Genomic DNA, 18,547 nt, shown 5'->3' with positions numbered 1-18,547 from the left:
AGATTTAATGCGACAGTTAATTGTTTGAGTGTTAAAAAACTGAATTGTTTGGGAATGGAAGGTGTATTTAATTGTTTAATGTCTACGTTTTTTTACTTATACCGATAGAATAGGTATTTTTAGTTTGTAATTAACTCACAAAAGTCTTAAAAATGTATTAAAATGATTGTATTCTTTTTAATCTTTCATTGCTTTCCAGTAATTCAAAAAAATGGACACCATAGACTTTATAACTTTTAGAGAATTTACGTAGCTTTCGGTTCTATCATCAACCCATTACTACGAAGTAACTATTTATTAATCTGTGCCATTACTGTCCCACTGCTGGGCACCTCTCAGAGTAAGAAGGTTTTAGGCAATAGTTCACCGTACTGGCCAAGTGAATTGGTAGGTTTAATACACCTTTCGATTTTTTTAAGAAATCTTAGGCGTCTTGGTTTCCTCATGATATTCACATTCACCATCAAAGCATGTAATAATAAATTACCAATACGCACATAACTGAAAAATCAGAGGCGTAACTGGAATTCAACCCTCGGATCTTCCGATTGAAAGGCTGAAATTCCACCAGCACCATAATCCAATATGTAATCCTATCGTTCAGTGTAATTACTTGTATAACGTCTACTGTCTAGTCTAAAACTGCGATATAACTAGCGTGATACGCCTGTCAATGTGTGCTAACGATGAAGGAATATTCCCGGATACGTCAAAAATGTACATGCTCATTAACCGGGGAACTGAAGCGAAAGGAACTACAATGAGTTTCGAGCTTCCACCCGAAACCAAAATAGTTTTCCTCTTTAACCGAGTATTCATTTTCCCTGTCTTTTTTCGGCAACTTTCAGCAGCTTTTCGTTTTGTAACTCGAAACTTTTCTGTCATATGAATAAAGTAAAAAAGTAGATGAGTCAAGATTTTGTACTATACTTTTATATGAATGCCTATTTAGAGAAACTAAACTACACATATTTGTGAAATATAAAGCATGCCTTAATCATTTAATTTGTTCATTAAATGTATAAAATTAAGTTCCTATATTTTGTACGTATTTAAGCTTTCTTAGATGAAAATAACGTTCGTAACCTAACTTCAAGACGAAATCTTGGTTAGTCTTGGAAATTATTGGAAACTATTATACCAATTTTTCTAAGTTTTCATAGGAATACAACTACAAATCCTTTTAATTGTAATTTATTATTAGGATACACCCGTAGATTTAGAATAGAAATTGATACATATAGCCACAAAACGAAACTGTGTAACTTTATAATTTGTTTCAACTACAAAGCAATTATCTTTACAACCCTAACATTTCAATAACGTCTGTATCTAGAACTCGAAAACATGCGAAGAAGAGCGTACCTACAGTAACACAAATCGATTCGAACTGAAACTCTATTGCGACTTTAACATTTGCGCAAAACACGAGTGCAGCTTCCAATTCCGCGTACATTTCGCTATATTAAATCCTCCATGCAATGTCGCCGTATTCAATCTGGCACGACCGTACCTTGATGTTACGAAATACAGGGTTGAGATGATATAAAACACATGTTGCGCACGGTATGAGATCTTCTGAGCGTCCTATAATTCAAAAATGAGATCAGTACGCTTGATGGAATAGTTTATTGCGATATGTTATTGGTTTGCTGGTATTTGAGAGTTACGCGGTATTATTATGGAAACAAATAAATAAAATGGTCAGTTTAAAAAGCAAAATTGTAGCCAAATTGCTATTGAAAATTTCGGAATATATTTTCTGTCAACATGTCGCTTTTGGAAACTTAAAACGATAATTACTGTTTGATGATTTTTATACGAAGATAAATGATTTTACAGTTTAATTTTAATACAGTATGTTTTCTGAATTAACTGTATTGTCATATGAAACATTCAGCTGAAACTTGAACTAAATTACAATGTTATGTGTAGCATCATCTAATAAAAATCTTTCCTTTTATGAATATTTTTTTAAAACGTTACGTTTATACAAAAAGAAAAATATTCCGGTAAAAAAATGGAAATCCTGTGCGAGTTACGTGTATTTGACAGCAGGTGACGGACGTTACTGGAAACACGGTAACACCGGCAGGTAATATGGCTCTTGATCTTTGAAAATTTATTCACAAATTTAACAAAAAAATCTCCATGTGAACTTTTTATCATATCCCCATGTTGTACGCAGGTTCCGGTTGAAAATTTCCACTAATTTACATAATTATTATACAAGAATTTTTACCCAAGATGCAGAAGCATTGTTATGTATTATTATTAAAATATTTTAATCAAAACTTATTAAAATCCTAGTTACTATTATATACTTTAGGAATCATATCAAATTTTGTATAATAAAAAGATTAAATTAAACAAAGGTGAAAACATTGTGTACTTTGTATTGCAAAAGACAAAACTAAGAATTCTTTACACTAGAAGACATGCAATATAAGAGAACACATATATCTAACATATAGTGTAATATAGAATAGTACATACCTGTAGTATAGTATGTATTAGAATTATATACATGTACCGTATATGTATAAGGTAGATCGACCGTTCTAAAATAAACAAATCCTGCGCGGGTTCCTGCATTTGACAGGAGTTGATGGACGTTACCCACAAACAGACCGTGATGGTGGTCGATCCGCAACACGGCCCTTGGGAGTTACCTATCTTTATTTATACGTATCAAACGAGTAAGGGTAGTTCGGTGTTGGTTTTCCGTGAAATATTGTTTTATTTGGGATTGAAGTTAAAAATATTGTAAACGTTGTTACTTCAAAAGAAAATACTGAAAATGTACAAGCTACTCAATGTTATATTTTAATTTGGTTATAAAAGATATGAATGAAAAGTTAATTATCATTTAAATAAAATGCAAAATTGATTATTTTCAATTTTATTCTCTAAGAACGGGACCATAAATATTAAGTGACGTGGACCTACGTGTTTATTATGAAAAAGTTTATATTTCAAAGTATGTGTTCTTTCGACGTTTTATAGGGATAGCAAATATTCAATACGGGCACGATAAAAACAATATTTATATTGAAGGTGGAAGAACTCTTCGGGGATCAACTGCAACGGTACCGTGTTCACACATATTTCTGACAGAGGCGTGTCCTGATTTGGCAGATATAAAGTATCTGTGACTGATTTCATCTAGAAACCTGTTCTAACTAAGACCGGTTACATGTACCAAAAAGGCTACATGTTTATTGCTCATCTGCCAATTCCGTTATATAAAATCAGAAATGCTATAGTTTTGTAATTCGTACTCAAAGCGGAAAAAAAATTTGTTAATTGAAAGAGCTGAAATTGAATTAGCTGGGAGCTTCAAAGATATTATAATGAGAGAGTTTTGTATGTATGTCTGCTCTCACGGGTTCGGTCGCGTAGGTAATTCCATTAATCTCATACATTAGCATCGAGGAGACGGGTCGGCGCCATTTGATCTCGGAGATTCAACTGAACTTGTTTTTTGTACAATTACTATCTGTACCTTACGTATGCCTTTACATATAAATTATGAATTATCGTATTTCATAGCACTCAGCTCTATTGTTTAATATTACAGTGAACAGATTAGATATTCATATTATATGACGGCGAATTGATACACCGATTTATGTAGAAATACAAAAATTATTTATGTTATTTCACTTTTCCGTCTTATAAAAAGATAAATATACCTACTTATTAATCGGTGTATACCAAATCTATAACGCGTAAACATAAAACTCAAAAAGCATTATTTATTATTTTGTCTGTCAACTTGTCTGGATAATTTTATGCGAATATTGAAAACGTTTGAAAGTTCGGTTTTCTGCAGATCAAGCTGTTGAATTTCAAATACAAAAGTCTTTTTGCGTTTATAAATTTATCCATTTTCACGCAGACCAAGCTGCCGAATTTCAAACACAGAAAGTCCATAAAGCCCGTCGAACAAAATACTTTTCGCTTATTATTTGGGTTTATTCAAAGCGAAATCTTCTATAAGCGCAAACAATTTTTCCCAACACAATTGGGCTGCACTTTAGTGTTTGAATCAAATCCCTTGGCCGTCGCGGACCTAGTCACGACACCTCCATTTATACCCAAATTCAGGCGAGCCCACCCGAACCCGAATAATCCACCGAGGGCTATCCGGCGTTCTCGTTTGTTGAAACGCCAAATCGCAGCACATTATTCTAATTCGCTTTCACGATAGCTTTCGAAGAAGCTATTTATTCCCGCCGTAAGCTCAATTCGCGGCCGCTCGGCTCTGAGCTACGTAGTTTAAATTATGGATGGTGTAGTATCTCAAATAATATTTCTGATGTGCACTGAACCGCGGATAAATCACGAAGATTGCCTCATTTAGCAAAAATTTAGATTAGGATAATTCCTTTGTGTAAGCATTCATTTGCTGATACAAACTCACTGAAATTTTGACGTTTTGAGAATTGCTTAATCTTTTCTGTGACTAATAGTTTAACAACTATATAAACAATTACGAATTCGCATCTTATTAACAGTATGTAGATCATAATAGAGATAACCTTTCCACGCACTCATTTTGGTAACGCACTAACTCAAAGCCGGAAAATAAATACTTCACTACACTAGCGAAACTCAGTCACCAATTACGAAAAATAGGGAAATATCCCTCATATATCATGATATAATGTCGGAACACATGTGGCAATCTCTATTTCACAGAAGTGCCTCAGAAGTGAAAGATATTTGAGATATAAAAACACGTGCCCAATGCTAATAAAGTTGGGCAATATCGGAAAGGTATTTTGTATGAACGGTTTTTCAGGGAGACCAGAAAAAGGGGAATAAAACGAAAAGAAACGAAAGTGGAAATATGACCAAGTCATATTTTATTTACTGCATACAATAGAACCTTTATCACTGCTGTATCGAGTTACTACGTTTCGAAATATGTTCCGTTTAAGGGACAAAGTAAACACGATTGTATCTGCCATCCACATTTATATCTTTTGAAGCTATGAAAAGAAATATATGAATAAAACGAATATATTTTTTACCAGAACAAGACCAGAAACATTTAGTATTTTTTGTATGACATTAAGTCATACAAAAAATACTAAATGAACTTTATAAACTTGTCAATTCAATAAAATGTTAAGTCTTACACGACGCATCATCCACTAGAAAATGTTTCCATGAGCCCTTTTATATCGAATACAATTTTAGCCGTTTCCCAACATCGTACTTTTCATATTCGCAACGCAGTAAAACATTCTAAACAAACGTTGGATGCATAAGATTTACGTGAGCGAACAGCGTAGCGACAGTGGCTCAGGCAAGGGTTAAAAATAAAAGCAAACGAGTTGAGTGAAACAAGGAAATAAACCGAGCGCAGACCAGACTGAAGACGGCAAAGCGTTCTATCGGTAAGACTCAATAATTGGATTCGAAGGGAAAGAATTTTAGCGAAAAAAATGTTCGACAATTTGTCAGTCAGCTAGGCGGGGATCTCGACATGATCGTGCTTCATCATCGTTTTTTCGTCAAAGTGCCTTGCCCTACCACGGAATTCTTATTACTCACCCGCTTTTACATTTCGTGTATACTAAACTCACTTTCCCTAAATAACTTTAATTCAGTTCGTCCGTCCTAAATAGCGGAAATCGAGCTGCGTTATTGCGCCCGGCGAGCCTTATTTACTTTTTTTTACAATAGAAACAGGACACATTTTCTTGAATTAAGTGAGGATTACGTGTCTAAGACAAATTTATTTTTACTTTTGTTGTAACTTTGAGTTTTAATTTATTGAGAGAGTATTTACAGTTATTCATCTATAATAGTAGCCAACATTTCGCGTCAAACATTAGTGAGGGCCATTGTCTATCAGAGTATTTGTTAGGACTGATGGACACAGATAAATAATGGGTTAGTCCGTCATTTAGGCCGTCATTGTGTTTATGAATTTCCAATAAACCGATGCCGAGGTGCAGCGTACTAAAATAAATATGTTGTGATAACTCATGCATCGATTCGGGTAAGCTTGCAGCGAATACAGTTTAGCCGGCGCGCGGCATACGGCCCAGCCGGCTTCACGTGTGAAAAATACCTTTTCATCTAGGGAATTCGTGCGGAGATGCCGAACTCTTATATTTATAAGGAGAAACGCGAAATAAAGAAACCGAATGGATGGAAAAAACGTACGGAGTCTCGCTCGCAACGGTTGTAGATCTCACTGATTGTGAGATACGTCGTGCCGCACCTTGAATTATTTGACACTTTGAATTGTCACCGCCCGCTCGTTTCTGTTGTTATTTTTCGCCATTTCCCTTACACGTCAGTGGAAAATGCGTAAGCAATAAAACTAACTGAAACTTGTTACAATGCGCCTCTTGTTTGAATACTGTCGAGACTGGGTTAACAATATAATTTATGTCGCTCTTTTCTTCGCAAGTCAAAACGCTCGTAAATATTAGGACAGGTTTCTTTTTATTTTATCGAGAGTTTTAGTGAAATATCCTGATTTATACTTAAATGTTTAAAGATATCGATAGTCGTTAATATAAAAATACGACTTATCTTGGTTTATATTTTATCTTCCAACCAGGTCTGTGACCCTTTGGAAAGCTATATAAAATTTACTTGTAAATGAGAAGTGTATTTCTTAAGTTATAATTAAATCGTGGTTTTTGTACAGTTCCTTTCATAAGTTCCGTCTGTTTTAATTTCATCTACATCAACTTTGTCTTCTATAATCTTTTCCTAACAATATTTCCACCCAAATCTCAACACCGATCTTTTCCTCTCGATTTTTTTCAAAGCCATCACGAAATAAATGAATTAGCATACCTAATTGTCTCTTGAAATGGGAACAAAAAATGGAGAGCCCCTCCGCAGAATCCGGACAGTTTTCTACGAGGCAATCAAAATTTAGGAATAATTTAACAGCTCAATCCACATGCAAAGTCGTGTTTTTAAAACAGGAAAGTTAACGTAGGAATAAAAGTTACGCAAGACGGGGAAAAGAGAGATTGAAATATTTTAATTAACGTCAGCCAGAAAAGTGAGGATATTAATTAGCCGACCCTAAATCGGCTTTGCAAGCTTACCGAGTCGGGTCCGCGATGTCGACTTAGAGAAAGTATTCACACACGCGTGAAACGAACCTCATTCGATTCAGAAGGAGCCAAAGCTCCTTATTCAAAAATAAGACGCTGATTCTCTGTTGTGAGCTCAATCGGATGCCTACTTTGATTTTCTCATTTCAAAGGCAATCCTTTCGTAAAATTATATGATGGAGATAAATGAAACGTTATAAGACTATTTTGTAGATCTGAGAGACGAATATATGTTATTATTTGATAACGTTTTGAAGGTGGTAGAACCCTTTGTAGTTCGACTCTGGCACCACCACCACACCTATTTCTACCGGCACCAGCAGTGAACAGCAGTGTTCCGGTTTGAAGGTTGTGGTAAGGGAGATAGACTTTTCCGAGGCGTTCCAGCTTAGTCCTAAGGGATAGCGGCGCATCTGTGGCCGACCTCAGGTAGGAATATCTAATCTTATCTGGGGTTGATTACAGATGTCCATGGGCGGCAGTAGCCACTTACCATCAGGTGGACTGCATGCTCGTCTGCTACTCCTATATTATAAAAAAAAAATGTTTTGCTATAATGGCTCGAGCTGTAAAACATTTATCGCGATGCACTACCAGATACTGTTGCGTTACAATTTGCTTTTTATAAATCGGCTTATATCGTTCCATCGATTCCCGCATTGTAAAAGGATAAGCTAGTTGGCGCGTGAACGAATGGCTATAAAATATCAATTAAGTTAATTTTAACGCTTCGTTTTTTGTTAAAATAAAAAAAGATTTACAACATTGCTGAGGCGATGTATTGATTATCCAGTGAACAGTTATTACTATTAAAAACTTATAAAAAGGCTATTAATAATATTAAAATCAGTTCAGTTGAATTTATATTTATAGAATATATGTAGTACACTTTTTAGAATCGGTACGTATCATTAAGGAATACTTGTAAGACCTCATAGCCGATAATATATCTATCTTGTAATGTTTGTTATGTGGTGATGGCCTAAAATACATAATTATAGTAACCATTTGACAACAGGAGTAAGGAATTCATTACATAAAATATTTAACTGCATCTTTCTGTAAAGTCAACTAGATTTACCAATACTGAAAAGTTCATAATTATGTTAAAAAATAATCGTTGCGTATCTGCATATCTAATAAAACTATATCGAAATTTGTATAAATGAATTTAAAATAAACGAATCTGAAGTTTCAAAGTTAATCGCGTTCTAAAATAACAGCAACAATTTTTATCACAAAATAACTACCTAGTTGCAATTCCGCGACATTTTACCTCTGGCTTATTGCTCATATTATAGCTCATATGCGATCCATTCAGTGCACTGGCATTGCCAATCGAAAAATTAACCGTAGAATTTTTCGCAGCATTTGTGAGAATGCGAAACCGTTATCAGAAAAACCGAATGACAAGAATTGGGACAGAGCAAACAGAGCAAAGTGGAGTTCGGCTATCGATTCAAGGTTCTCATTACTTTTTTCGGATTTGCCCCTCTTACGTGTTTGAGTGCACGACGCAACCACGTAGCCTCGGGCGTCGACAATTACACGTACAGTGCTAGACGGCTAATACAAATCGTTCGCCCGAGGGTACATTTATCCCTCCTTCTCAGGGAGAAACTATTACATCATTGTTCCGCCGCATTTCGATTTTTATTCGTACTTATTGGCAGACAAAAGTAGACTCTCCACTGACAACTGTAGGACACAATTTTTTACTGCGCGTGCCATTCGATTCTGTGTCCATCAGATTGCCTCTACAATACTACGGCAAAGTATGCTCCACTTTGCGATATTGTTTCTACATTTATATTGCTCTCGTGTTTACTTGTGCCGCGCTTTTGACTGCAGCTCATAAATGGATTTTTTAAAAAGATTTTATCGTTATCGAAGTGACTTGTTTCAGGCCGGAATATTTATTGCGTTATAGCTGTAATTTATTTAGTAGGTACGTTGTTTGTTTATGATTATTTATTGTTAAATTATTTAATATGAATGTACGTACTATTTTTTGGAACATCGTTAATTTCATATATCGAATATTTGTATTGTTTTTAATGTAGCTTATGTGATTTCACATGTAAAAGTAAGCGTCTCCAACCAGATGACCTGACCATTTATTAAATAGGAATTATCAAAGTACAGAAAAAAAGATTGATAATTTAATTAAACTACTTTCCCATCACCAAGTCTTAAATATGATACAAATACTTAATTTGTATGTATTTTATATTTCAATTGTTTTAATTTAACAAGGAATTAGGAAAAGCATCAACAGATTTTCATTTCTTATGTTTCATTAACAAAATCTGGGAAGCCGTGTTAAATTACATAAAAAAGTCCTTAAGGAGTCTGTACGTGGTCCTGGAGAGCTATTCCAGGAGTAATTAGTTTGCCATTAAGCTAATATATTGCCACTCTAGTACAGCTCGTTCTCGTCCAATGGGAATATAAAAAAGTCAATTCGGAAACCTCGAGCTTCAAGCCCAATTTTATTATAAGCTCGCCATTTGACTTTGCATTTTAGACTGCACTCGATTTGTATTAAGAACATTTTTTTAAATTTATTTCTCGTAATGACAATCTACTTTTAACTACGTTTGCAACCTTAATTTGATGGAAGGATAAGAAATTAGAAAGAATGTTTTAGAAAATATATTTACTTTTTGGTTTGGAAAAGTTGGGAAAGAGTAAGCGTTTCTTTTTTAAAACAAGATGTTGTTAGACGCGCTAAAAATATATAGCGAAAAGCTACAAAAAGGAAGCAAAATGTTACAATAGTAGAGAATGATGCTTCTGTTTACTTATAGAACTTCGTTTTTATTGCATAATAAATTACTCTTTTGACAGAAAACAATATTTACTTGGACATTGTAATAATTATTTCCGTGTTTGTAGCCCAACGGATTAAAAAAATACAAATGCACACAAAAATCTGTTTCTAAATATTAATATGTTGACATTTTGTAGACATGACATTATTTCAAATACGACATAATTTATCTTCAAAAGTTATTAGATTAAATTGATTTTCGAACCCTCACTGAGGCTAAAATATGTAAGCACATTATGTTTCCAACCTAAATACGACTTAGAAAACTTTCTAATACATTAAAGTTGGAAAAGTCAAATTATGTTATACATATTTTCTCGTAGCTCTGGAAACTAAATCAAGGATCAGAAATTTATTCCCAAAGTCTACAAAACTTACTCCGAGGCAAGAGAAACTCCCGGAATATACTCATATGAACAAATACAAGTGTGACGGCACGTTGTTAGTGCAGATCGTTACGACGCTGCTTCTGTTTTCGTTAATATTTCAACATATAGACTAATATTTAATAACTAAATATAAGTACTAAATATTAACTCATAAATATAAAGTACACACGAGAATAAACATAACATTTCAACCTACCAACACGAATTTTTCACATTGATAACGAAATAAGACGAAACTTCACATTCTAATCCAGTTATTAACGCAAAAGAAGCAAAATTAAATATGAGATTCATATAACCAGCATTAAAGGATTTGTAGTCTACAAAATTTTAGTGAACATTATGAAGAACGAGCTTTAAAGATTAACTTTGCATTTCGCAAAGCTACAGCGGTCAAAGCTTACAAATTTTATTTCACGTTCGCTAGAGATAAAACATGAACATGAAACTGCGTCGAAATGGAACAAAAATTACAAGCCGCAATGTCGCCGGTGGATAGGGCTTTAGAGGCCTTCGATCACCCGTCAGCGCATAACCAAATTAGAGCAATTTAAGTCAGGAAATTGGAAACGCTATCGGGCGCTCGGTGCGCTGTTGCAACTCCAACGAAGCTACTGCGCTGGCATTTCAGACATCCACCGTTTCGGCAACCCCGGCTAATGTCGGAACAATGCACGAATCTGGACAGACAGATCCGACCGGCCCCGAAGATAAACGACAATCGTGGAGCGTTGTAACAACTGATTGATATACGGCCTGCGATGATATCGTACCTATAGTGTAGTTAAGCCAAATTCCGGACCTGCCTCAGTTACAGTTCGAGGGTTGCTGACAGTAAACGATGTTTAGTTAGCGATGCAAACGCGTAGGAGCACAGTCTATCCGTACTGAATTGTTTGGCGTTTATACAGTTCCCTAGCTGGAAACAACAATCTGTACAACTTGTTTGTTTTGTAAGATTTATTGGCAAGTACCGCTATTACCGATACAATCTGTATTAGGCCTTATCGGTCTTTATGTATTATAATTTAATATACTTCCGAATGGTTCATGGAAATGTGATGAGGAAAATATTATAACGAGGATCCCTTCTATAAAATTCTTTGAATTCTACCCGGGTTCAAACGAACCAATACAAACTTCTATATTGTTAAATGTTTTGAAATCTTATAAAATGTTGGTATATTAGGTGCGTTTTATTCTAAGTTTATTTTCATTTTTACCGACCCTTTTAAAATAAACTCTCAGCGTATTCTCAATCTCTTCAGCTCCTACCGCACTTCAGATGAATGTACCTATTCCTGTAAACATTTATTAAACATTTTTGAAAAGCTTGCGCTCTTCTTATCTTGAAGAAATGCCTCCATCAATTAAATAAATTAAGAAAGATGTTTCACGTTTGCCTAAAGAGTGAACTTTAAACCCATTTCTAAATTGAGCGATTTCATAATTTTAACATAATTGAACATGTAACATTATTGGAGAAAGTGTTAAGTTGAGAACAAATGTTAACATTGATAGCAAGTAGTTGCACAAGTAGCAGTGAAAGGAAGCACATATCTTGGGAGGTAGTTATCGGAAGGAGCGACGGTCAGAGTTGGGAGCCCGACGGCTAAAACAATAGCGAATCAAGCATGCAACGGAACTTTCTCAAAGACACCCTCTTGTGCGTGCGACGCTTAGCGAAGCTCACTAACTTTATATTGGTTAGGAAACTTCATCGTTAGCCGACGAGAAACCTCGATCCAGTAATATAAGGCATCAGATTGCAAGAGAGCACACTATTAATTTATAGCACTTAGGACGCGTCAGACTTAGGAGGTACTGAAGAGTAACTCCAGACAAACTTTCTCGTAACTTTTAAATTGCTCCCAAATGCCTGGAGAGTCAATATTGAAGAACATTACGAAAAATCCCCAAACAAAACCGCACCAAATAAAGGGATACGGTTATTTTACTTCCGTTTGTGAATCTAAAAATAATATTCGCGAAGACGCAGATATTTTTATTTAAACATCCCGGCCAAAATTCTTGCGAATAAAGTTGTCCGCTTAACATTAAATATAAGATCGCTTTAGCGAGGCAGATAGACAGATAAAGACGGCATACATTTTCATGAGAGAACAGAAAAAAATAAAATATAAGCAATCCGCGGCGAAAAAGTGAGGGCCAAGTGTGCGTTTCAGTCGAGTGGGACAGACATTGGCAGGCAGAGTTCGTCTGTCGGGAACCAGACGGTCGTATGTATCATGGAGGGTAAATGAAAATGGCGCCTTTCACGCAGCTACTTAAACCGACATTAGAAAACCACAAATATTCTAATCGGTGTAGGCTTCAGAGATTACACCGGTCGTTCGGCTAATTAATTTTTAAGTCGGCATCTCGGTGGCGGGCGGCATTCGACGCCGAAGTGAATTCACCAGCGATTTACATATTAATAATAGGTAAGTTGTCATCGCGTTTCTGTTGAATAAAGATTACCATCAAATTACATTTTTATTTCCATTAAACCTTTTGTAGGTGGCCTAGAACTGGTAAATACATTCTTGATTAAGAAAAAAAGCTAACGCTGCCTTTTAATTATTTGTGCTTTTTTATCTAAAAGCTTGATTATATTTTTTAAGAGCCGATTTGCATACAAATGAACATCAAAATGAGCTCTTACACGATACAAAGTGTACAGATAGTATTGTGTACACAATTTGATAGACAAGAATTAAGCGAATATGTGGTGCTACGTGCTGCAGAACTAATTTGCTACCTTTAAACTTTCGCTCGAAATTGCCGCGAGTACTTCACACATAATACGTGTTTGTTTTAGCTTAATCGTCTGACGCTATGAAATTATCTTACTGCCTTATATAAATTCGTTTCAAAATTAAAAGCTCGAATTATTTTACAAAGCTCCATTTTTATTATTAAAAGAATAGATATTTTTATATTCTACACCCTATAATCTAACTTTAAGATACTATGTAGATACTTAAACAAGAAAACGCCAATCAATGTCTTCAGAAGACATTGAAAAATCTATGGATATCCATCCATCTATCTAACTTGTGCGTAAATTTTGCTTGAGCGAGATTTAAATCTTATTTTACGGTGCTTTTATTGCTCGGCAGCTCTTTAAAGAGTGGATTAAAACTACAGAGGCCACGTTATCTTTATAACTCATTAGTACAACGGCTGCAACATCACTTTAAAGTTCGGAATGGGGAGAATTCTATGAAAGAATGCTCTGGGGAGTTCTCACGTATAGATCCGTTTTATTCATGCGATAGGGACCGTTGTGTCGTGACGAACAAAATTTGCGCCGACCGTTCGGGCCATAAATCCGACGTTTCCTAAATCCTTGAAAGGGCACTGTTGAGCAGCTTTCATCAGAAAATTCTCCATTATCTGAAGGAAATCGTTACCGGGGTTCAACCTCGCCCACCCTTCGCCCGACCCGTCGGGCTTTCATTTACGACGGCGTTGCGTGCACGCGTCCCCGCGGCCTTTGCTTCAGGTGGGCGTAGTCATTGTGTTCGGTATTTAAGTGGCTCATTTGATATTCTGAGACAGTTTGCATTCGGAAAGCTCGCACGTGGGGAGAACCAGAGCGGTATCGAGACATCGGAGTCACGGAGCGCACGCACGCCGGCAGCGCGTTGGGTACGGCAGTCGTAATAGGAGGACTTCGATGCGATTGCGACGTGACGTACTGGTGTCGGATATGTGATCCGGTGCGATTTGAGCAGCCCTAAACTCTGTACACATAAGCACACGCACACGCACGTGTTACGGATTGCGCCGAGTTTGCGCAATGTTTATCCACAAATACACTAATGAAGGCACCTACAAAAGCGACTAGATTGTTAATTAAACTTGCTCAAAATGTGACACCCTTACGAAATGATGTCGAGCCGAGAGCACAGTGCACGGCTTGAATGTTATTGAATTAATTTGTAATCAGAATTCTCGGTGTGCGTTCTTAGTGGATCCAATAATAGAATTAATTTATTTATCTTACTGCGGTATACATTTTAGGCTTCTTATGTGACGTGACACGTTTCGATTGGTTCTGACTCAGGTAGTTAATTGGCGGGATAAGTTAGATCACGTGCCCGTTTTATGGAAATCTAGGGATTCGATTTACTTCAGTCGGTAGTTCAGTGTACGTGGCACGTTCATTGTAACAAATTTTATTAAAGAACAGTGAAAGTAATCGAGACTCGTTGTTTATAAGAATTAATAAAGGTATTCAAACATTTTCCTTTGCTGATACTACACTGTACCGAGATTCAGAGATGCTAGTTTTTAATTACAATAATAACGATTACACAGTACGACGTAGTCACAAACGTAATCCAGAAGACCCCATCATTAGACCGACGACCAAAAGGAATAACCATTCCCTTAATCATTATTCTTAAAGACTCTTCATTAAATTCCTTTTATCTCTCCCGGGATATTTCCTTCGCTTGGCATCAATCACATTCACTCCGAAAAACTCGTTGGCTTTATTCTAAACTCTCATAATAGGTAATGAAGGTTTTGATCGTCGCGGGCGGCTGGCTGGGGCCGATTACTTTGAGAGCTAGCACAATGACTCCCCGCTGTACCCAATGTTGAATTCTGAAAAGTTCCTTAGTCCGCATCCATGCTAGATACGGGGCTAATTACGACGAAACTTTTGTAGATAGACACCTGCGCTGACTCGCGGCCGCCAGACAAAAGCCCAACTTATCGCAATCCTCCAGGCCCGACCAAACTGCCAGAGGAAAGTAAACCCTAACTAGCGCATCCAAGACTCTGGTTAAAATACCAATTTTGAGTCGACGCGTCGATAGATTGGTGCTAAAACGACTCTTATTCGATATCGATCCAACTTCAAGGAATTGTTTCCTGATTGAAAACTTCTACTTTTTAGTTTTTTCGAGAGTAATCATTGTAAGGGTGGGTTTATCACTTCTTTACCAGAAGTAAATTGTGTTACATTATCTTAGTAATATCGAATGGTAAGACGAATATGATTATAATCATAGAGACGGAGTTACAAAATAAATATATCATCACCATCATAACAATCTGGGGCAATAGTCTTTTTTCAGGGCTTTAGTCATGCATAATAACAGAAGATAAAAAAAATATAATTACGGTTCCGATTAAAATAAAAATGACGTGAATTGATTTAACGAAATTCTTTATCATAAAAAGTAAGCAAAGTAGGTATAAAATGTACCTAGTGTATCTTAAAAAAGACGTGATATTTTCTAAAAACCTAGCGTTCAGCTAATACCAGTCGTGACATGACAGCATGAAACATGAATTCGGCTTTATTCTTCTAAAAAGTTCTACGTAAATTATGTTTCGTAACGAAAAGTTGCCTCAATTTGCCCACTCAACTCTGACGCGGTCTCCCGAGCGCGATGACGTTACAACTTGAATTCTTTTATAATGACGTGTACAAGATAATTCTAAATAGAATGAGGTTGTGGTCTGTCAGTGATTTTGAGGTGGCCGGAAAGTTTCTGGTTACGTGTGGATTGGGCGGACGGCAATTAGAGTTTAATCTAGAAGACGGACGATATCTGCTCTGCTTCTGCTATGGTCACCAATACACAAAGCCAAATACTTATAACTATTGGTGAGACCTCCCATTTTATATGCAATGGATGTAGGTTTGTGATTATTCTTGAGTATTTCTTCTGAATATCTCTATGAAGATATTACAATATTTTTAAGTTTTTTTGAAGTGTACGTAGGTATGTAGGTATGTGTTAAGTAGACATGTCCGTACATAATTGTAAAATTGCTTTGTTGTGTATAATATGCATTATTTCAATTAAATTTAGCTAAGTACTCACCGGTCCGAATTGTTCGAAGTAATTCTTGACATCTTCCAGCGTTGTGGGTGCTGATAGCCCGCCAACGAAGATTTTCTTTGTCCTGGTCACCATCTGCAAGGGAGGAGAATGTTTTTAGTTTTGTTGCTAATTCCAAATTCATTTTAAATAACAATGTTATTATTAAATGTTTTTTTTTTATAGAAGAAGGAAATGATAATGTTATTTGTGGTTCGCGTGGTTTTATAATTGTCTATGGTTTTATTATAATTACAATCAGACGTCACGATCGTGTGAGACACCGTGTCGTGATTTTTTACGATGCAAATTTTCATGTTACGCGACGATGAATTTATATAATTATTTAGCTGTTATTTTGATTATTGACTAAGATATTTTCAGTAATTGTTTGTTTGTACGAAGTAATCTTGAAAACAACGAAATCAATTTAAATGAAACTTTTAACATAATCATAAAGGAATATATAGTGAAAGATATATACTACTATGTATCAAAAATATTTTGAGTAATTGCGAAAAATATACCTAATAATACTACACTAAAATGCATATAATCAGATTTGAACGTAGAGTCTATTGTTATTTAGTAAATATATACCATCTTTCAATCTTGAAAAGATATTGCCAGATGACGCAATAATCATGATTATAATACAAATCGTATAACATACATTGTAATGACATGGGTGGCAACTACATCCCAAGGATTGTTATCCAGCTAATGCGAAAACAATTAGAAGCGAGCACACCAGGCGGTCGAAATGTAAGAATAATTACCGTTAATATATTATGCAATCCACCCTCAGAGGTTAGCGAGGGATAGCGGATATTTCTGAAGAACGCATAATACCTACGTAATGGGCAACGAGACCGACGCCACACTGTTCAGATTGTTTTTCAAATAAATACAGCTTTACTATGAAAACTTCTTTCATCTGCTTATCATTCTGTATTTATACAATAATTTACTTCACCTTACCTACACTGTACAGTGTAATGGAATTCATTATATATTTTTATCGTTACTCGAAAAAGATCCCTATGCATTCATTTTCAACATAATACAAATAAACATGTAAACATTAACAAAAATATGTATATAGTATCGTTATAAATTAAGATTATTGCATGTTTTACTAAATGAATTCGTCGGTTTCCAAATTACCTATAGATTTAAAAACCCATACCGTACAAATTTATTATACTGAATAAATTTATAGAGAGGCCAAATCCTGTCTTAGGATAATATCTCAAAGCATTTATTATAACGCAATAAGTTATTCTTGAGTTAGTTTTTAATGACGTCTTAATTAAATCAACGCTCCTAAATCGCGTCGCCTTACATAAATTGACTTACACAACTCGAAAGGGATGGTAGATTTATTTATCTAATGCATATTTTAACAATCAAAGCGTGGGCGTTTAAGCGGATTCCATTATAATGTCAATATCGCCGCACGGCTCGATCTCAAAGACCGTACCTGGTTCTTCTTGAATATTTATGCGGGGTAATAACGTTGCAAAAAGCATACGACAGGATAACAATGGACGTCGAGATTTTTTTCAGGATTCTATCGGTAACGAAGGAAAATGACTGCTGTGCTGTAATTATGTTGCGTTCTGACGAGTCTGGGGGATAATGGGGAGGTTTTATCTACAAAACGTCAGCTAGAGACAGATTACATTGATATTGAAAAAACAGAAGTGGCGTGCAGAAAAGCGCTCTTGCAAGTTGATAGACTGGAGTAATGATATTTATGACGTTCGAGAATGAGACTGATGTCAGTCAAACACAAGACTAAAACGAGATGCTAATTACTTCGATGAAAATAAACTAAAATGAAAGAGCAGACATTTAAAAATGAGTTTCGTTAGCCAACAGCGCCCCCTTACAAAAGCTTATTTGATAACAGGTGTAAGGGTAGATTGGGGGTTTAAGTATCAACTGGACAATATAGTCGACAAGTCAAACAGTTTAACCCACGTATCTAAGCTCGACAGCGCTTTTGAAAACGAACCCGGCATTAATTTAACAAAACTGATGAGTAAGGGAAGAAGACCCTTTACACAAAAGTTAATGAGTTATTCTATTATTAAAAAGAGATGACATTTGTAATTAAAATTCTATTTTAGTCCGCTTTTATTTATTTGCCTTTGTAACGCGTAAAAAAATGTTCAGAAATAAAATGTTTTTCTTTTGGTTACTTATAATTAATTATAGTGTCAGTTTAGAGTAGAAAATCCTGCTAATATAATAAGAAAAGCAAAGATTGATACAATTTTTCCCAGCAAGTTTTATGGGCACCATTTAGGCAGAATAAATTAATCCGTACAACGGTCGAGAGAAATTACACACTTCTTTCAGTCAGCAGAAACACCC

At 35.5% G+C, this 18,547-nt stretch overlaps 1 protein-coding gene across 11 annotated transcripts in view; it reads right to left on the bottom strand.

Annotated features, from left to right (window-relative positions):
- Nucleotides 1–18,547, bottom strand: part of Rbp6 (RNA-binding protein 6) — a 635,951-nt gene that overhangs the window by 185,983 nt on the left and 431,421 nt on the right. For all 11 annotated transcript variants that reach the window (XM_073088080.1, XM_073088082.1, XM_073088083.1 and 8 more), the window contains one exon: nucleotides 16,169–16,261. In XM_073088080.1, the coding sequence (XP_072944181.1) occupies nucleotides 16,169–16,261 (93 nt within the window). The remainder of the gene's footprint in view (nucleotides 1–16,168; nucleotides 16,262–18,547) is intronic.

Source organism: Epargyreus clarus, unplaced genomic scaffold (genome assembly GCF_041222505.1).
Source record: "Epargyreus clarus isolate Ecla_fem2 unplaced genomic scaffold, WU_Ecla_fem_2.2 ptg000026l, whole genome shotgun sequence".
Lineage (NCBI taxonomy): Eukaryota > Metazoa > Arthropoda > Insecta > Lepidoptera > Hesperiidae > Epargyreus > Epargyreus clarus.
This window is presented reverse-complemented; position numbering and strand designations above follow the sequence as displayed.